Here is a 16584-nt window from a genome sequence, read left to right as displayed (position 1 = left end):
AGGGGGAAAAAACGCTAGTAGGAAGCACAGGGAAACTAATAACTCCTCCAGAGCTCTTTTGACTTCTGGCAGAAAGCCCATTTATAATAAATCTGATGGCTAACATTTTAGTAGTGAATTGCATACAAGTGTATCACTTCATCACCTCCTGTGCGCCACACAGAGACTCATCGATAGATATAGAACGCTATGGACTCACCAGCTCGCTTTCTTCCGTTGTGCTATTTACAAACAAACGCATGACTGGCTCAACTGTTCTGGGGAACTTCAGTAAGCTTTATAATGTGACCGGTGAAATGAAGAATGCATCTGCTTTATCGCTGAAGGTATTGCACAAGTTGACTGCGGGTACTAACTTAAAGTAGCAACAAATATTAAAATGTATTGAAAAACTACAAATAGTTTTGATGCTATTGAAAATTCATCCCATGATATGCACATGAAAGTGAAGTGGCTGTTATTTGACTTGTTCATACCAGAGACTAGTGGCGGTTGCTTAAATTTAACTGATTTTATAAACTAAACTGAGTGTATATAAACATTTTTATAACAGGCGCCATCAGGGTCTTTTAGATTGGTAGGGCTGAAAAAGTTGGTAGTATCATATGAAACGATACTACGATATTCTAAAATGATATTACCGTGGTACCGGTATACCGTACAACACTAATGGCTGGTAAATTTAATCGCACAAAGTCTCAAAAGAACTACGAATCCTATATAGCCAATTCCACCTCGCGCTACAACACTGCCTGGCTGGGGGCTGTGTTCACATGAAGAGCTGAGCGAAAGATGCATTTTTAGAAGTGCATAAAAGTTGGTCTAATTTACTTGAAACGAAAGTCTACTGAAGTGAGACTTTGTCCTTGTGTTCCTTGGTTATTTACATTGTTTTTGTTCACAAGCTAGGTTGTTTTTCTGTTTTTGAGTTTCAACTGCTAGGGAAGAGAAGACCACGCTTCTACTAGTCGGACTCAATCTCACAGGCACAAACATGACTCCAGTCACGCTACCATGGTAACCTCCGGTTTGGTGGATGCCAGGAGAACGCTACCTGCCCCAATGCATAGTGCCAACTAAAGTTTGGAGGAGGAAAAATAATGGTCTGGGGCTGTTTTTTCATGTTTTGGGCTAGGGCACTTAAGGAAAGCTTAATGCTACAGCACACGATGACATTCTATACGATTCTGTGCTTACAACTTTGTGGCAACAGTTTGGGGACGGCTCTTTCCTGTTTCAGCATGACAATGCCCCCGTGTACAAAGCGAGGTCCACACAGAAATATTTTGTCAATCGGTGTGTAAGAACTTGACTGGCCTGCACAGAGCCCTCACTTCAACCCCATCGAACACCTTTAGGATTAATTGGAATGCTGACTGCGAGCCAGACCTAATCGGCCAACATCAGTGCCCGACCTGACTAATGCTCTTGTTACTGAATAGAAGCAAGTCCCCGCAGCAATGTTCCAACATCTAGTGGAAAGCTTTCCCAGAAGAGTGGAGGCTGTTATAGCAGCAAAGGGAGGACCAACTCCATATTAATGCCCATGATTTTGGAATGAGATGTTCGACCAGCAGATGTCCACATACTTTTGATCATGTAGTGTACTTCCAAGTCTGGTTCATCACTTGGCTAGTGGTAGGAATGTGAGTAAGGCTGGAGGTAGAGGCTAACGATCTTCAGCGAGCTAGCTGCACACACCCTGTCTTCTCTGGCCGTTAGGTACCTCAGGGGGTCTCCTAACACCCGAAGGGTTTTGAACCAAAACGCAGTGACTCTGTCGGTGTGATCGAGGCGTTGTACAACTTCTCATTTTACTTTTAGTGTTGTTTGGGCTAATAGCCTACATCACCCATTTTCACGCACACACAGTCTGCACGCCATACCAGGACATGAGGGGCCATACATAATGTGTAGGCTACATCAAATAGTTGGTGCTGCACTGTGAGGGTATGACCTGGGGCCATTTAATACAAACGCATTGGATGGCACGAAAGCACACCCAGTGTGACGGTCTCCGGCGCCCAGGGGTATGAGGGCAGAAATTCAGAGTCGTCCACCCCTGTCACACACACACACACACACACACAGCTCCCGTCGTCCTGCCCCGGGTCACTTCCTCTCCTCTGCTTCCTGTAGCCTCATGACTCATGGATTGCTGTGTGTGTTTGCGGCATCACTAACGTGTAGCATCATCACAAGAACAACATGACACAGATTCTTCCATCAGATGGGATTCCTCCTGACAGGAATCAATCCTTTTTAGTTTCTACATCCATTACAGAAGAAATACTCCCAATCCAATATCCCATGGTTTAGTGTGCATGTGCTCTGTAGCTATTAGACCCAATTCTCATCTTGTTAATGTTTGTGCGTGTCTCCCTGTCTGTTTAGTGTGTGTGCGCGCGCTGTCGTGTGTTTAATTGTAAAGCATGTCATCACACGCACACTACAGTCACGCAGAGCGCAGTCGTTGTAAAGAGTCCATGTTACTGCGGAAACTGACTCGACCGCACGAATGCCCGGCCGTCCCGTCTTAAGTCAGCTGTTCGTTCCACACACAAAAAAGAAAAAAGAAACTCATGACTGTTTTTTATTTTCATGAATGTCTTATATCTCCATAGTCGTCGGTTTAGGGCTGACCACATTTAGTCGACTGGTCGATTTGTTTGGTCGATAGGCTGTTGGTCGACCGAGATTTATTTTAGTCGAGCAGTAGCACTTTTTTTATTTTTATTATGGTGTACAAGACACTGTCTGATTGGCTCCTGTCTGAGTGGACTGATCCATTGTTGCCACATAAGACGTGCTACTGAAATTGTATATGGTTATATTATGTAAGAACAATGGTGCAACACAAATACAAATTATATTATTTTATAACAAATGCGCTTTCTCCTGTGTTGGTTAGTGGTCGCTGTCCGCGGTTCTGAAACACAACAGTGCGCTGTTGACTTGGCGCCTTTTCCTAGACCATGTTGCTACAGTGCATCCGGAAAGTATTCAGACCCCTTGACTTTTTCCACATTTTGTTACTTTACAGCCTTATTCTAAAATGGATTAAATAAATAAAAATGTTAAATCTACACACAATACCCCAAAATGACAAAGCCAAAACAGTTTTTTTTTAGAAATGTTTGCAAATGTATTAAAAATAATATGGGGAAGGGTACCAAAAAATGTCTGCAGCATTGAAGGTCCCCAAGAACACAGTGGCTTCCATCATTCTTAAATGGAAGAAGTTTGGAACCACCAAGACTCTTCCTAGAGCTGGCCGCCAGGGCAAACTGAGCAATCTGGGGAGATGGGCCTTGGTCAGGGAGGTGACCAAGAACCCAATGGTCACTCTGACAGAGCTCTGGAGTTCCTCTGTGGAGATAGGAGAACATTCCAGAAGGACAACCATCTCTGCAGCACTCCACCTATCAGGCCTTTAATGGTAGAGGGGCCAGACGGAAGCCACTCTTCAGTAAAAGGCACATGACAGCCCGCTTGGAGTTTGCCAAAACGCACCTAAAGACTCTCAGACCATGAGAAACGAGAGTCTCTGAGCTGGTGAAACCAAGATTGAACTATTTTGCCTGAATGCCAAGCGTCACGTCTGGAGGAAACCTGGCACCATCCCTACGGTAAAGCATGGTGGTGGCAGCATCATGCTGTGGGGGTGTTTATCAGCGGCAGGGACTGGGAGACTAGTCAGGATCGAGGGAAAGATGAATGGAGCAAAGTACAGAGAGATCCTTGATGAAAACCTACTCCAGAGAGCTCAGGACCTCAGACTGGGGCGACGGTTCACTTTCCAACAGGACAACGACCCTAAGCACACAGCCAAGACAACGCAGGAGTGGCTTTGGGGCAAGTCTTTGAATGTCCTTGAGTGGCCCAACCAGAGCCCGGACTTGAACCCGATCTAATATCTCTGGAGAGACCTGAAAATAGCTGTGCAGCGACGCTCCGCATCCAACCTGACAGAGCTTGAGAGGATCTGCAGAGAAGAATGGGAGAAACTCTCCAAATACAGGTGTGCCAAGTAGGGTCATGCCCAAGAAGACTTGAGGCTGTAATCGCTGCCGAAGGTGCATCAACAAAGTACTGAGTGTCTGAATACTTATGTAAATGTGATATTTCTGTTTTTTTATTTTTAATACCTGTTTGCTTTGTCATTGTTATTTTGTGTAGATTCGGGGATAAAAACAATTTAATCAATTTTAGAATAAGGCTGTAACGTAACAAAATGTGGAAGAAATCAAGGGGTCTGAATACTTTCCGAATGCGCTGTACAATGTAAATACTTCAAGGAATGAACGGTCATGGGATGTCCCTCAGGCTATGGCAATCATATTTTGAAAAGAACCTCAGATCCTCAAAAGGTTCTACAGCTGCACCATCGAGAGCATCCTGACTGGTTGCATCACCGCCTGGTATGGCAACTGCTCGGCCTCCGACCGCAAGGTACTACAGAGGGTAGTGCGTATGGCCCAGTACATCACTGGGGCCAAGCTTCCTGCCATCCAGGACCTCTATACCAGGGGGAGTCAGAGGAAGGCCCTAAAAATTATCAGACTCCAGCCACCCTAGTCATAGACTGTTCTCTCTGCTACCGCACAGCAAGCGGTACCGGAGTGCCAAGTCTAGGTCCAAAAGGCTTCTTAACAGCTTCTACCCCCAAGCCATAAGACTCCTGAACAGCTAATCATGGCTACCCAGACTATTTGCACTGCCCCCCCACCCCACCCCATCCCCCTCTTTTACGCTGCTGCTACTCTGTTTATTATTTATGCATAGTCACTTTAACTCTACCCACATGTACATATTACCTCGACTAACCTGTGCCCCCACACATTGACTCTGTACCGGTACCCCCTGTGTATATATAGCCTCCCTACTGTTATCCTATTTTACTGCTGCTCTTTCATTATTTGCCATTTTTTACTTATCTGTTTTTTTACTTAACACTTTTTTTGTATTTTCTTAAAACTGCACTGTTTGGTTAAGGGCTTGTAAGTAAGCATTTCACTGTAATGTCTACACCTGTTGTATTCGGCGCATGTGGCCAATAAGAAGATTTGATTTGACACACCTGTCAGGAACATTTTGCAGTTTCTCCCTCACCAAGAATAATTACCAGCTTTATGTCATTAGCATATGCGCAGAAATTGGGGAAAATTGATTGAGAGGTTTTCTTGAAAAAATACTCTTATTTGGGAGTATTTCTCACAGTAAAGGAAAAAGTGCGTCTCTGTCTCTACCTCCCCGGTCGTTCAGTGACCTCATGGACGCCCCTCTTTGGGTAGCAATGTCTTTTTGTGTCTCACCTTTTCTTTAGCCAAGTGATGGTCGCTGAGCCTGTATTTGGTCAGGATGTGTCTCTGTTTTGTCTTTCTGACAGAGTAAGAGATATTCTGCCAATTTTGAATTATCTTTTGAATCGGTCTCTCTCCTGTGGTAAAATACTTTACTGTAATTGTTCCGTGCTATATCCTGCAGGCCTCTATATCCTGCAGGCCTCTATATCCTACAGGCCTCTATATCCTGCAGGCCTCTATATCCTGCAGGCCTCTATATCCTACAGGCCTCTATATCCTGCAGGCCTCTATATCCTACAGGTATCTGTCCTTTATGTTTGTTGTTTCAGTGCAGTTGGAACTTGCAAGAGTGTGTGACACCCGTGTGATTGTGTGCATCCTGGTAAATAATGTATAGAGGAAGAGTGGAAGCCTCTGGCTAACTCCCTCTTTCGGTGGTACTTTTACCTCACTGTAATTGTTCCTCGTCATAGCCTTCGGAGGCCTACCTCTGTCTCAGGGTCTAACTCTCTCTGTCTGTCTGTCTGTCTGTCTCTGTGTTTCAGAAGGTGGTAGAGGAGGACAGGGAGGTGAGATCATCTCCTCCAGAACCTCTTTCTCTTAACAGTAAACTAGCCGACAACGACGCAGCGACCAAGGTACGACACACACAGGAAGCGGCGTACTGCTCACGCTGCCGACGTAGCCAGTTGAATTGACTACACTGACCCCTCCCCCTAACTATTGTTCCACGGTATACCGAAACGTCTGTACTTAAAAAAAAAAAAAAAATAATACTAGAACATGAACAATGGTTAGTTACTTTCGGTACTTCTGTCAAATGTGTCTCACGTCGTGTACCGATTTTTGAGAGAGAATCAAGTCTTTCTAAAAGCACAGCCACTTATAGCGTGATAGCTCCGTGCTCCACTTCCTCATTGCTAGCACTAGCCTGTCCTGAGGAACCACTGAACACACTGGGAGTCTGGGCTGCATCACCGCTCATGCTTCACAGAATTTAACAAGCTTGAATAATGCAACGCGGCATGTAGAAATGTTCAAATTGCTCATTTACTGTTTTACAAAACAATGTCCGTTTTATAGGCTAGAACACGTTACAAAGCGAGAAGATCCCGGTAGCTTCCTGCTTTTGTAGGCTAACTTTCCTTGCTAGCTTACAGCTGAAGCTAACATCAATTCACTACCCTAGTACCTTGCTTGTGATACCATAATGCTAAATATTGCTGATTTGGCACCAAAAACCTTATCCCCCCTTCCTCATGTCTCTCCCAGTCAGTCAAGATCATCTTTGCTTGAGCCTGGAACCTACTGTGTGTGAATGATCATGGGTCTTAAAGAGACATCACACACTTTTATAAAATAAGACATTTCTTCTTCTATGCAAATGTTGTTGATCAATACAAAAGTCCTAAATGGAAGGGAAACAGATTGTCATCTGTAGCTCCATGAAATCAGCCAAAACAAGATCAATAACTCAATACATTCACACACTCCTATTGAATATGCATTCACCTGTATTGGGAATAGGCTACATCTTGATTTACCCAGTTTATCAATAGACGAGAGATTTACCAATCAAATGTTATTGGTTGCATACACATATTTAGCAGATCTTATTGCGGATGTAGGGAAATTATTACCATTAAGTAGTTAGATTGGTAAAAAAAAAGATGTTTAATTGATTGATGAATTAATGCATACATTCAAAAATGTCAAATGTCATGATATTGATCTCAAAAGATCCGTCTGGATCAAGGGCCATTCTGTGACTTTGGCTAATATGCCTTTTTTTTGCTGTGGTATTGTTTTGATAATTCTATATCGTGATGGTATCGAGTAGCGTGATGCTAAACCTGGTATCCAAGTCAAAGTTCTGCTATCGTGACAACACTACCCCTAATCTTACGCCAACCCCCTTCACCCGAATCGTCAGTCCCCCTAAGCACGTAACCCCACACACTGGGTTCAGGCCCTAACACATTCCCCTATTGAAATGGCACACCCCCCCCCCCACCCCCACCCCCCCCACCCCTCTCCTCACGCATTCAAAGGCCATGCTCACTCTCTTCTTCTCTCTCAACCCCTCACACCATCCTCCCCTAAACACAGCTGTTGAAAGAGCCTCTTCTCTCTCAACCCCTCACACCATCCTCCCCTAAACACACACAGCTGTTGAAAGAGCCATGCGTCTTTATCACAATCTTCTCAAACACACACACACACACACACACACACACACACACAATTATAGCTACAAACATTGACATTCAGATATTATATACGATTATGCATCTACCGATGTCTCTCTTTATGGTTTTATCTACATGCAAAGAAGAAACAATACATGAATACGTATATTTAAAGGGTTTATTATTGTGTTTGCAGGCTGAAGGCCAAGCCCAGGCTTGTCTGGCGTTCCCCCACATCAAGGAAGAGCCCAGTCACCCCAGGTATGTAACCCTTTTACTGCCCTTAATGCCCTGTCCCTTACCCCCTGCCACAACGTTCTACCACCCCACCGTGGTACATTTGTTTGCTTATTTGGATCTCTTTTATTCCACAATGGAGGCTAATCTTTTGAGGATTTGGGGACTGGCTAGCTATGTTTCTTCCTCGTTGGAAGAACTTGCCCATGCCAAGTACGTTTCCAAGCAACTTCCTAGGAAGTGTTGCTAGAGCAGTGCTGAAACCCTGCTCTGCTTCCTACCCGACCTCCCAGTTGGACCTACCTTTTGCGTGTGTCAGTGGGAAGTTGTGGTCTACCGCTCATTAATCTGGTCCAGATGAATGCTGAGATTAGCTGGATTACAGGAGGCGGGGCAGGACGTGACCACAGGGTAGACACAGGCAGGCTAGACTGCGGGATTACAACTGACCCCCTCATTGGGACATGTCCGACTTTAGACCCAGACCACCTGACCAGGGCTGGTCAATGGTTTTTACGAAGGTTGCTACTAAAGTGCAATGTTAAAAATGAGTGTTTCATCAATTTGTATAGCAGACCCTCATGCTAAATTGAGTCTCAAGCAATTAGGGTGTGCAGGGTGAATACGTGGTCTGTCGTACAGTAATTTGGTAAAAAGCCTATTTGACATTTGCTCTCTTTGTCTTTTTCTCTCTCGCTCGCTCGCTCTCTCCCTGTCTAGTTACTACCTGTATACATATGATAAGATGGTGGCTCCTAACGTGTCTCTGAGGGATCAGCCGGAGGTCAGCCCTGAGGTTCTGAGGGTGCTGCTCAAACACCACTACAGTAGGAGACTGGCCCACGACCATGAAGAGACTGCTATGGGTCAGTACCACACACACACACGTTATGTTCTTCCATCCTCGTGGGGATCTACAAATCATTTTCATTCAAAATCCTATTTTCCCTAACCCCTAACCTTAACCCTAAACTTAACCACTAACCCCTTACCCTAATTCTAACCTTAACCTTCCATCTTTCAACCTCTCGTCCTCCTCCTCCCCGTCTCGCTCCTCAGATCGCCATGCCTCTCCCCCAGCTCCTCCCGTTGTCAACGACGCTAAGTCTCAGCAGTGCGTTGTTCCTGCCGCCGACCGGGACCGCCAGCAGCCAGTTTCCATGGAGACCAGCCCCGGAAACAAGAGTTCTTCTGCTGTAGCGGTAGCCGCGGTGACAGGGAGTAAAGATGTCCTGTCTTCTGTCTGTGAGGACGACAAGGAAAGGATCGTAGTGGAGATCGTTCAGATGTACAGCAGACAGCAGGAGAAGCTGCACTCCACCCTGCAAAAGCAGCTGCAGCTAGAGATGGTGAGACACTACAGACAACTAGAGATGGTTAACTCCAGCCTGAAAAAAAAAAAAACCCAGGACTGCTCTAATTTGTTCCTGTCCAGCAGTAACACTCAACGCCAGCTGGTTGTCTTTCAATTTTGAGTCACCTCATTTGATTGAATTCAACATATTACATTAGTAATCATTCCTCATTTATAGTGCACCGTTTTAGCTTTGCTTTGAATTGATCCAGTAACTGAACAACTGACATAAACCATAGGGGTATCAATCAGGAAATGTAACTGATCATCCTGTATCTCTGTGTGTGTGTGTGTAGGAGTTGGAGGCGCTGCGTGGAGGCGAGGCTGCCAGGCTGCAGCAGCTGGCAGCAGAGCAGTGTGCGCTGCAGAGTGAGCTGGAGGCGGTGCACACTGAGCATGCCCACAGGCTGGGGCAGGTGAGGGAGGAACAGAGGGAGTTGGAGCACAGGCTGGAACAGCTGAGGCAGCAGGGCTGTGTGTGTGATAACACACACCAGGAGGAACGCTATGCTAACCAGGTAGGCACGGACATACCAGTCCACACATATACGCTATGCTAACCAGGTAGGCACGGACGTACAGTCCACACATATACGCTATGCTAACCAGGTAGGCACGGACATACAGTCCACACATATACGCTATGCTAACCAGGTAGGCACGGACATACAGTCCACACATATACGCTATGCTAACCAGGTAGGCACGGACGTACAGTCCACACATATACGCTATGCTAACCAGGTAGGCACGGACATACAGTCCACACATATACGCTATGCTAACCAGGTAGGCACGGACATACAGTCCACACATATACGCTATGCTAACCAGGTAGGCACGGACATACAGTCCACACATATACGCTATGCTAACCAGGTAGGCACGGACATACAGTCCACACATATACGCTATGCTAACCAGGTAGGCACGGACATACAGTCCACCCATATACAGTTCATTCAGAAAGTATTCAGACCCCTTGACTTTTTCCACATTTTGTTACGCAACAGCCTTATTCTAAAATGTATTTAATAAAAAATGTTCCTCATCAGTCTACACACAATACCCCATAATTACAAAGCAAAAACAGGTTTTTAGAAATGTTTGCAAATTTATAATAATACATGTAAAACATATACCTTATTTACATAAGTATTCAGACCTTTTGCTATGAGACTCTAAATTGAGCTCAGGCGCATCCTGTTTCCATTGATCATCCTTGAGATGTTTCTACAACTTGATTGGAGTCCACCTGTGAAATTCAATTGATTGGACATGATTTGGAAAGGCACACACCTGTCTATATAAGGTCAGTGCATGTCAGAGCAAAAACCAAGCCATGAGGTCGAAGGAATTGTCCCTAGAGCTCCGAGACAGGATTGTGTCGAGGCACAGATCTGGGGAAGGCTACCATAACATTTCTGCAGCTTTGATGGTCCCCAAGACCACAGTGGCCTCCATCATTCTTAAATGGAAGAAGTTTGGAACCACCAAGACTCTTCCTAGAGCTGGCCGCCCGGCCAAACTGAGCAATTGGGGGAGAAGGGCCTTGGTCAGGGAGGTGACCAAGAACCCAATGGTCACTGATAGAGCTCCAGAGTTCCTCTGTGGAGATGGGAGAACCTTCCAGAAGGACAACCATCTCTGCAGCACTCCACCAATCAGGCCTTTATGGTAGAGTGGCCAGACGGAAGCCACTCCTCAAGCCCGCTTGGAGTTTGCCAAAAGCCACCTAAAGGACTCTCAGACCATGAGAAACAAGATTCTCTGGTCTGATGAAACCAAGATTGAACTCTTTGGCCAAAATGCCAAGCGTCACGTCTGGAGGAAACCTGGCACCATCCCTATGGTGAAGCGTGGTGGCAGCATCATGCTGTGGGGATGTTTTTCAGTGGCAGGGACTGAAAGATTAATCAGGATCGAGGGAAATATGAACGGAGCAAAGTACAGAGAGATCTTTGATGAAAACCTGCTCCAGAGTGCTCAGGACCTCAGACTGGGGCGAAGGTTCACCTTCCAACAGGACAACGACCCTAAGAACACAGCCAAGACAACGCAGGAGTGGCTTCGGGACAAGTTTCAATGTCCTTGAGTGGCCCAGCCAGAGGCCGGACTTGAACCCGATCGAACATCTCTGAAGAAACCTGACAATAGCTGTGCAGCGACGCTCCCCATCCAACCTGACAGAGCTTGAGAGGATCTGCAGAGAAGAATGGGAGAAACTCCCATTAATACATTTGCAAAAATGTCTAAACCTGTTTTTGCTTTGTCATTATGGATTATTGTGTGTAGATTGATGAGGGGGAAAAAAACAATTTAAACCATTTTAGAATAAGGCTGTAACATAACGTGGAAAAAGTGAAGGGGTCTGAATACTTTCGAAATGTGCTGTATATGGGTCTTAATATAAATAAAGGGGCCAGCCAACGTGTGACATTGGGATCAACATTTCTAAATGGTTTGAAACAAAAAGTAAAAATATGTTTATGTAGTTCCACATGTGTACTTAGAGGAATATATGCAAATTGTCCCATAACTCTACCTATATAACAACCGACTGTACGTCCTTTAAGCAGCGTTCATGCAGACAGTGGAAAGGCAAATTAGGACTCTCAGAGACTTGAGAAAGTGACCAAAAAACAGGTTCCTTTTTGTAATGGAAGGATTTGTATGGAAAGTCAAGTTGAAGCCAACAGATGTTGTCCCAAAAAGTAGCGCAAAACCCTTCAATTGAAGCGGCGGGAAACACAAAAACGGATCAAAAATGAAATCACTGATAATTATAAGGGAGCAGGAGAACTTATAAACTGGCTCCAATAATAACAAGGACTTTTCAAGCACCAAAATTAAGGAAATGTCTACTTTTTCATGGTAGGCCTATACCAGTACTTGAATTTCTGAGCTCCAAATTCAATAGGCTACTTCAAGCCCTTTGTACTGTTTTAACCTTGCAGGTGTAACATGGAAAACAAAAGGGATTTGTCATGTTATTTCATTACCAGATCATGTTGTGAAGAAGCCCACTAGTCTATGTCATTTGATGTCATTTGTATCCAGAATAATTAATAGGAATAGCGTTGGGTGTTGCGCAATAGTCGACCCTACACAATGACATCACAATGAACTCATTACCTGGATGCTTTCTCTGTTAAATCGAACCTGCGGGAAAAATCAAGCAGATAACAGATTAATATCAGTTCGCTAGGGATATTAGATCCAACGTGGATCCAGGCACAACTGTCTTCACTGGCATAATGAATGACACGCCAAAATATTCTGGACATTCCTCGCGACACCTTTTTTTCCAGCACTCTGTCACAACAGCTGTTCGTGACTTGACTGTCATTCAGAAAATTCCTTCCTTGATCAGATGATGTAGGGCTGTCCCCGAAAAAATAAAAACTCTTGGTCGACGTAGAGTATTCATTATTTTTTTTAATTTTTTTTATTTTTTATTTTATTTTTCACCAATCGATTGGTTGAAATGTTAATGTCTATTTTTCCATATATAGACAGACCCACCCTATGTGTTTGAATAAAATCAACTATATGTACTGAGCTTGTCTGATGCTTTAAGCACGCGGTTTGATTAAATAATTAAGACACAAATGACTTGAGGTAGTAGCCAGAGATGAAGATTGCCTAACCAGAAGAAAAGAGAGAGCTGGAAATATTTTTTTAAATACAACGAACTATTGCCATGCTCAATGGATTCTAAAAACAGGCTTTGTTTACTTGCATTGAACGCATTAACAGAAATTACCGTAACCAAACAAACATTGTAGGTGAGAAAATATGGGAATTAACGGTAAATGTAGTCTACTGCTGGTGATGTATGTAATGGGGAATTGATTTACACTAACAATCAAATGACAAACAATTCATACTATGAAGTCATGAAACAATGAACACGCACGAAATGGCGCGACAGAGTGCATTCTGGAGAGAGACCTGCCTTGTGCATCTGAGCCACACTCCCCTGCTTCTAGGACCGCGGATTAGACCACTGAGACGGGCGCATATCAGACAGGTGTCTCGTGTGCCGGGATTATTATTATTTTTTTTATGATCTATTTGCGACTGCTCGACTAAAACAAATATCGGTCGACCAAACAGCCTGTCGACTAAATGCGGTCAACCCAAAGTAATCTGCTGGACACCAAATGCACATCCAGGTATTATGCATAATTATCGAGAACCACATTTTAAAACCAGTATCGATTTTTAGGTTTTAACTATCAAGGTAAGGCGACTCTTTCGTTTAGAAGCATTTTGATTTTTCAATCGCATGCATCATTTTGGATTTGTGTGCCCATGAAAACTGTTTTTGCCCCGTAACATAACATAAGGAGGAGACACGAAGTGTTACGTAGTTACAGTGCATTACAAAAAAAAACTGTCCAACAGCCAAATCCAGGATTCCTCCAGGGTTCCAGTTCAATGTCTAATTTAACTGATTTTAATGCTTAATATTATGATATAACAACTTACACTGCCATAAATGCAAGTACAGAAAAGTAATGTTTTATGTCACACGATTTTGGACAAATCCGTCAAGACACCAACCATGATAAAGATTTTAAATCAACTCGTGAATTTTATTGATTATAGCAATGTTCCTCCCTTATCTTAATGTAATGACATGAAACAAATTGGCAGATTATTGTCAATGATTTGTCAACCGCTGTAACAAGTTGTCTAGCGTAGGAAATCCTCTGGTAACCTAGTTTATAGAAAGACACACAGTTTGTTCTTCTGTCCTCGTGGGGACCTAAAATGTATTTCCATTCAAAATCCTAGTTCCCCTAACTCTAACCTTAACCTGCAACCCTAACCCTGAACCTAACTCCAAACCCCTAACCCTAATTCTAAACCTAAGCATAAGATAGCCTTTGTCTTCTTGGGGATGTGAGAAATCTCCCCGCAAGGGAGAATTTTCCTTGTTTTATTATCCTTGTGGTGACACTTGGGGATTTTAGTTCCCAACAAGGATAGAATAATCAACTCACACACACACACACTCACACACACACACTCACTCAGGGACACACACACACAGGGGGACACACACACACCTCCTGCTGTCTCCTTCAGCCTCTTGGCGTCTGGCTTAGACTGGCTGTGTGTGTGTCTGCTTGTCTTCCAGTGTGTGTGTGTGTGTGTGTGTGTACTGTTCAGACTAACCTGACTTCATCTCTCTCTCTCTCTCTCTCCCCCCCCTCCTCTCCTCTAGCTGGCAGAGCTGCGTGGGAGGTTGGATGGTGCGGAGGCTGACAGGGAGAAGCTCCAGGAGGAGTTGAGGAGGGAGCGGGATGCCCGGGAGAAGCTGGAGAGAATCATCTCTCAGCTCCAACAGCAGATGTGCCAGACGGCCTCCACCTCGGCCACAACCATCGCTACAGGGAGCCCCTCTCCGCCCCCCACCCCCTCCTCACACCCCCCCCACACAGAGGGACACACCGCAGGCCCCGCCGAGCAGCAGAACGGCCATGCTCATAAGTAGAGGAAATTACGAAACGCCCCTTCTCTGTTCGTCTCTCTCACCTCCGTTCTGAGAGAGACAAACAAATTACGAAACCCCCCTCCGAGAGAGAAAGAGAGAGAAGGGAAATCACTCCCTCACCATGTCTCCCCCCCCCCTCCTCCTCTTTAGTTTTTTGGAAAAGGACTCCTGTTTGTTTATTGATTGAACATCAAATGAGTTCAACTGTTTTTGGGATGTATATGTTTGTTTGTTTTAATTTATAGTTTTACTGAAAGAACAAACGACTGCTTGGCAGAAAGACAGGAGTTGGGGGTTTTTAGGACCCCTCCCTCCCTCCCTCCCTCCCTCCCTCCCTCCCTCCCTCCCTCCCTCCCTCCCTCCCTCCCTCCCTCCCTCCCTCCCTCCCTCCCTCCCTCCCTCTCTCTCTCTCTCCCTGCCTCCCTCTCTCCCTCCCTCCCTCCCTCTCTCCCTCCCTCCCTCCCTCCCTCCCTCCCTGCCTCCCTCTCCTCCCATCCTCTCCTCCCATCCTCTCCTCCCTCCCCTCCCATCCTCTCCTCCCTCCCATCCCATTCCTCTCCTCCCTCCCTCCCATCCCCTCCCCTCCCCTCCCATCCTCTCCTCCCTCCCTCCTTCTTTGGATCGTGGATTTGATGTTGTAGCCCACACGAAGACTGGGAGGTCAGAGATCAGAAAGACAGTTCTCTTCTGGCCCTGCCCCTTGACTCTGTTCTGAACTGCGATTACACTAGCGTTCAGTCGCTCTTTCTACTACTACCTGGCACGCCAACTGGAGCCACTGGAGCTAAGATGGCGCCCGCGTGGGCGTTCTCCATCTCATACAGCCACCCCAGACAGTCCAGCGCTCTGGCCCAGCTACCAGCCACACAGGAGACTTCATGGACACACATTTTCATTTCACCTTTGTTTAAAATAATTCCTTATACCTATTAATTTCAAATAAGAGAAAAGTTTAAAAAACAAGTTCTAAATGTGTAAATCATAAAGGTATATGAAAACATTTTTACAGAGCATTTGCAGTCGTCATTGTTAAACCTCAGGAAAATGTGGATGAAAGTGATGAAGATGTGGAGTCTGCAACAACAAACCCCTGAACTGGTCTGGCTAGAACAGTGGTTCTCAAACCTGAACTACCTCACCTGATTCACCTAGTCAAGGGCTTGAGGATTAGTTGACCAGTTGAATCAGGTGTGCTAGATCTGGAATACTTCAGATACATGGAACGGCTGGAGGTCCCAGAGGAGAGGTTTGAGAACCACTGGGTTAGAACACACAACGCACCATATTTCCTCTCAGAAAGCTGTAGTTTGTCCTGTTTTTAGATTTTGAGTTTGTATTTGATTTCCCTGTTGGCAACAGTTGGTGTGTCCTGCCACCCTCTCTCCTCTGTGAGACTCTGGGTACGTCCCAAATAGCAGCCTATTCCCTGTATAGTGCACTACTTTTGACAAAAGTAATGCCCTATTCCCTATAGAGTAGTGCACTTTATAGGGGAATAGGATGTTATTTGGGACGCACACTCAGTGAATGCAGCAGCATTTAGCTGTCTGCCTGGGGGAATATAGGTCACAGGTGAAAGGAATTAGTCCAGACTGACACACGGTGTGGTCTGGCTGCCTAGGATCCAAGCCCCTGCCTCTTTCCCCTCCGTGAGAGAGAGAGAGAGAGTGGGCGAGTGAGTGAGAGAGAAACTCTTGCCCCTGGGGAGCTGGTACAGGAGACCCCCTCTCTCTGCCACACACTACCCTCATCCTTCCCACACACACCAAAGCAATGCCACATCAGCCGGGGGGGGGGTAGTGTGATATTTGTTGTGTAGAAGTCCAGGCGAACAGAAGAACCAGCCCCAATCAGCTAGCTCACACAGAACCGGGGTTTTGTCTAGTTGCCAGGCAGTCTTTCTTTTATAGCCCCCCCAGGCAGACCCTAAGAGAGCCAGGCAGTTGTTTATTTTATAGCCCCCCCCCTCCCCAGGCAGACCCTAAGAGAGCC

The 16584-nt window shown here is 45.3% G+C and overlaps 1 protein-coding gene across 1 annotated transcript in view; it reads left to right on the top strand.

Annotated features, from left to right (window-relative positions):
• The window catches only part of LOC311098915 (ski-like protein), a 40601-nt gene extending 25699 nt beyond the window's left edge, over positions 1-14902 (top strand). Inside the window, exons 3-8 of the mRNA XM_084139462.1 lie at positions 5852-5944; positions 7692-7756; positions 8453-8598; positions 8792-9081; positions 9383-9604; positions 14323-14902. Of these exons, the coding sequence (XP_083995588.1) occupies positions 5852-5944; positions 7692-7756; positions 8453-8598; positions 8792-9081; positions 9383-9604; positions 14323-14592 (1086 nt within the window). The 3' untranslated portion in view covers positions 14593-14902. The remainder of the gene's footprint in view (positions 1-5851; positions 5945-7691; positions 7757-8452; positions 8599-8791; positions 9082-9382; positions 9605-14322) is intronic.
• The last annotated feature ends 1682 nt before the right edge of the window (positions 14903-16584 follow it).

Source organism: Coregonus lavaretus (assembly GCF_964263955.1).
Source record: "Coregonus lavaretus genome assembly, chromosome: 23".
Lineage (NCBI taxonomy): Eukaryota > Metazoa > Chordata > Actinopteri > Salmoniformes > Salmonidae > Coregonus > Coregonus lavaretus.
This window is presented reverse-complemented; position numbering and strand designations above follow the sequence as displayed.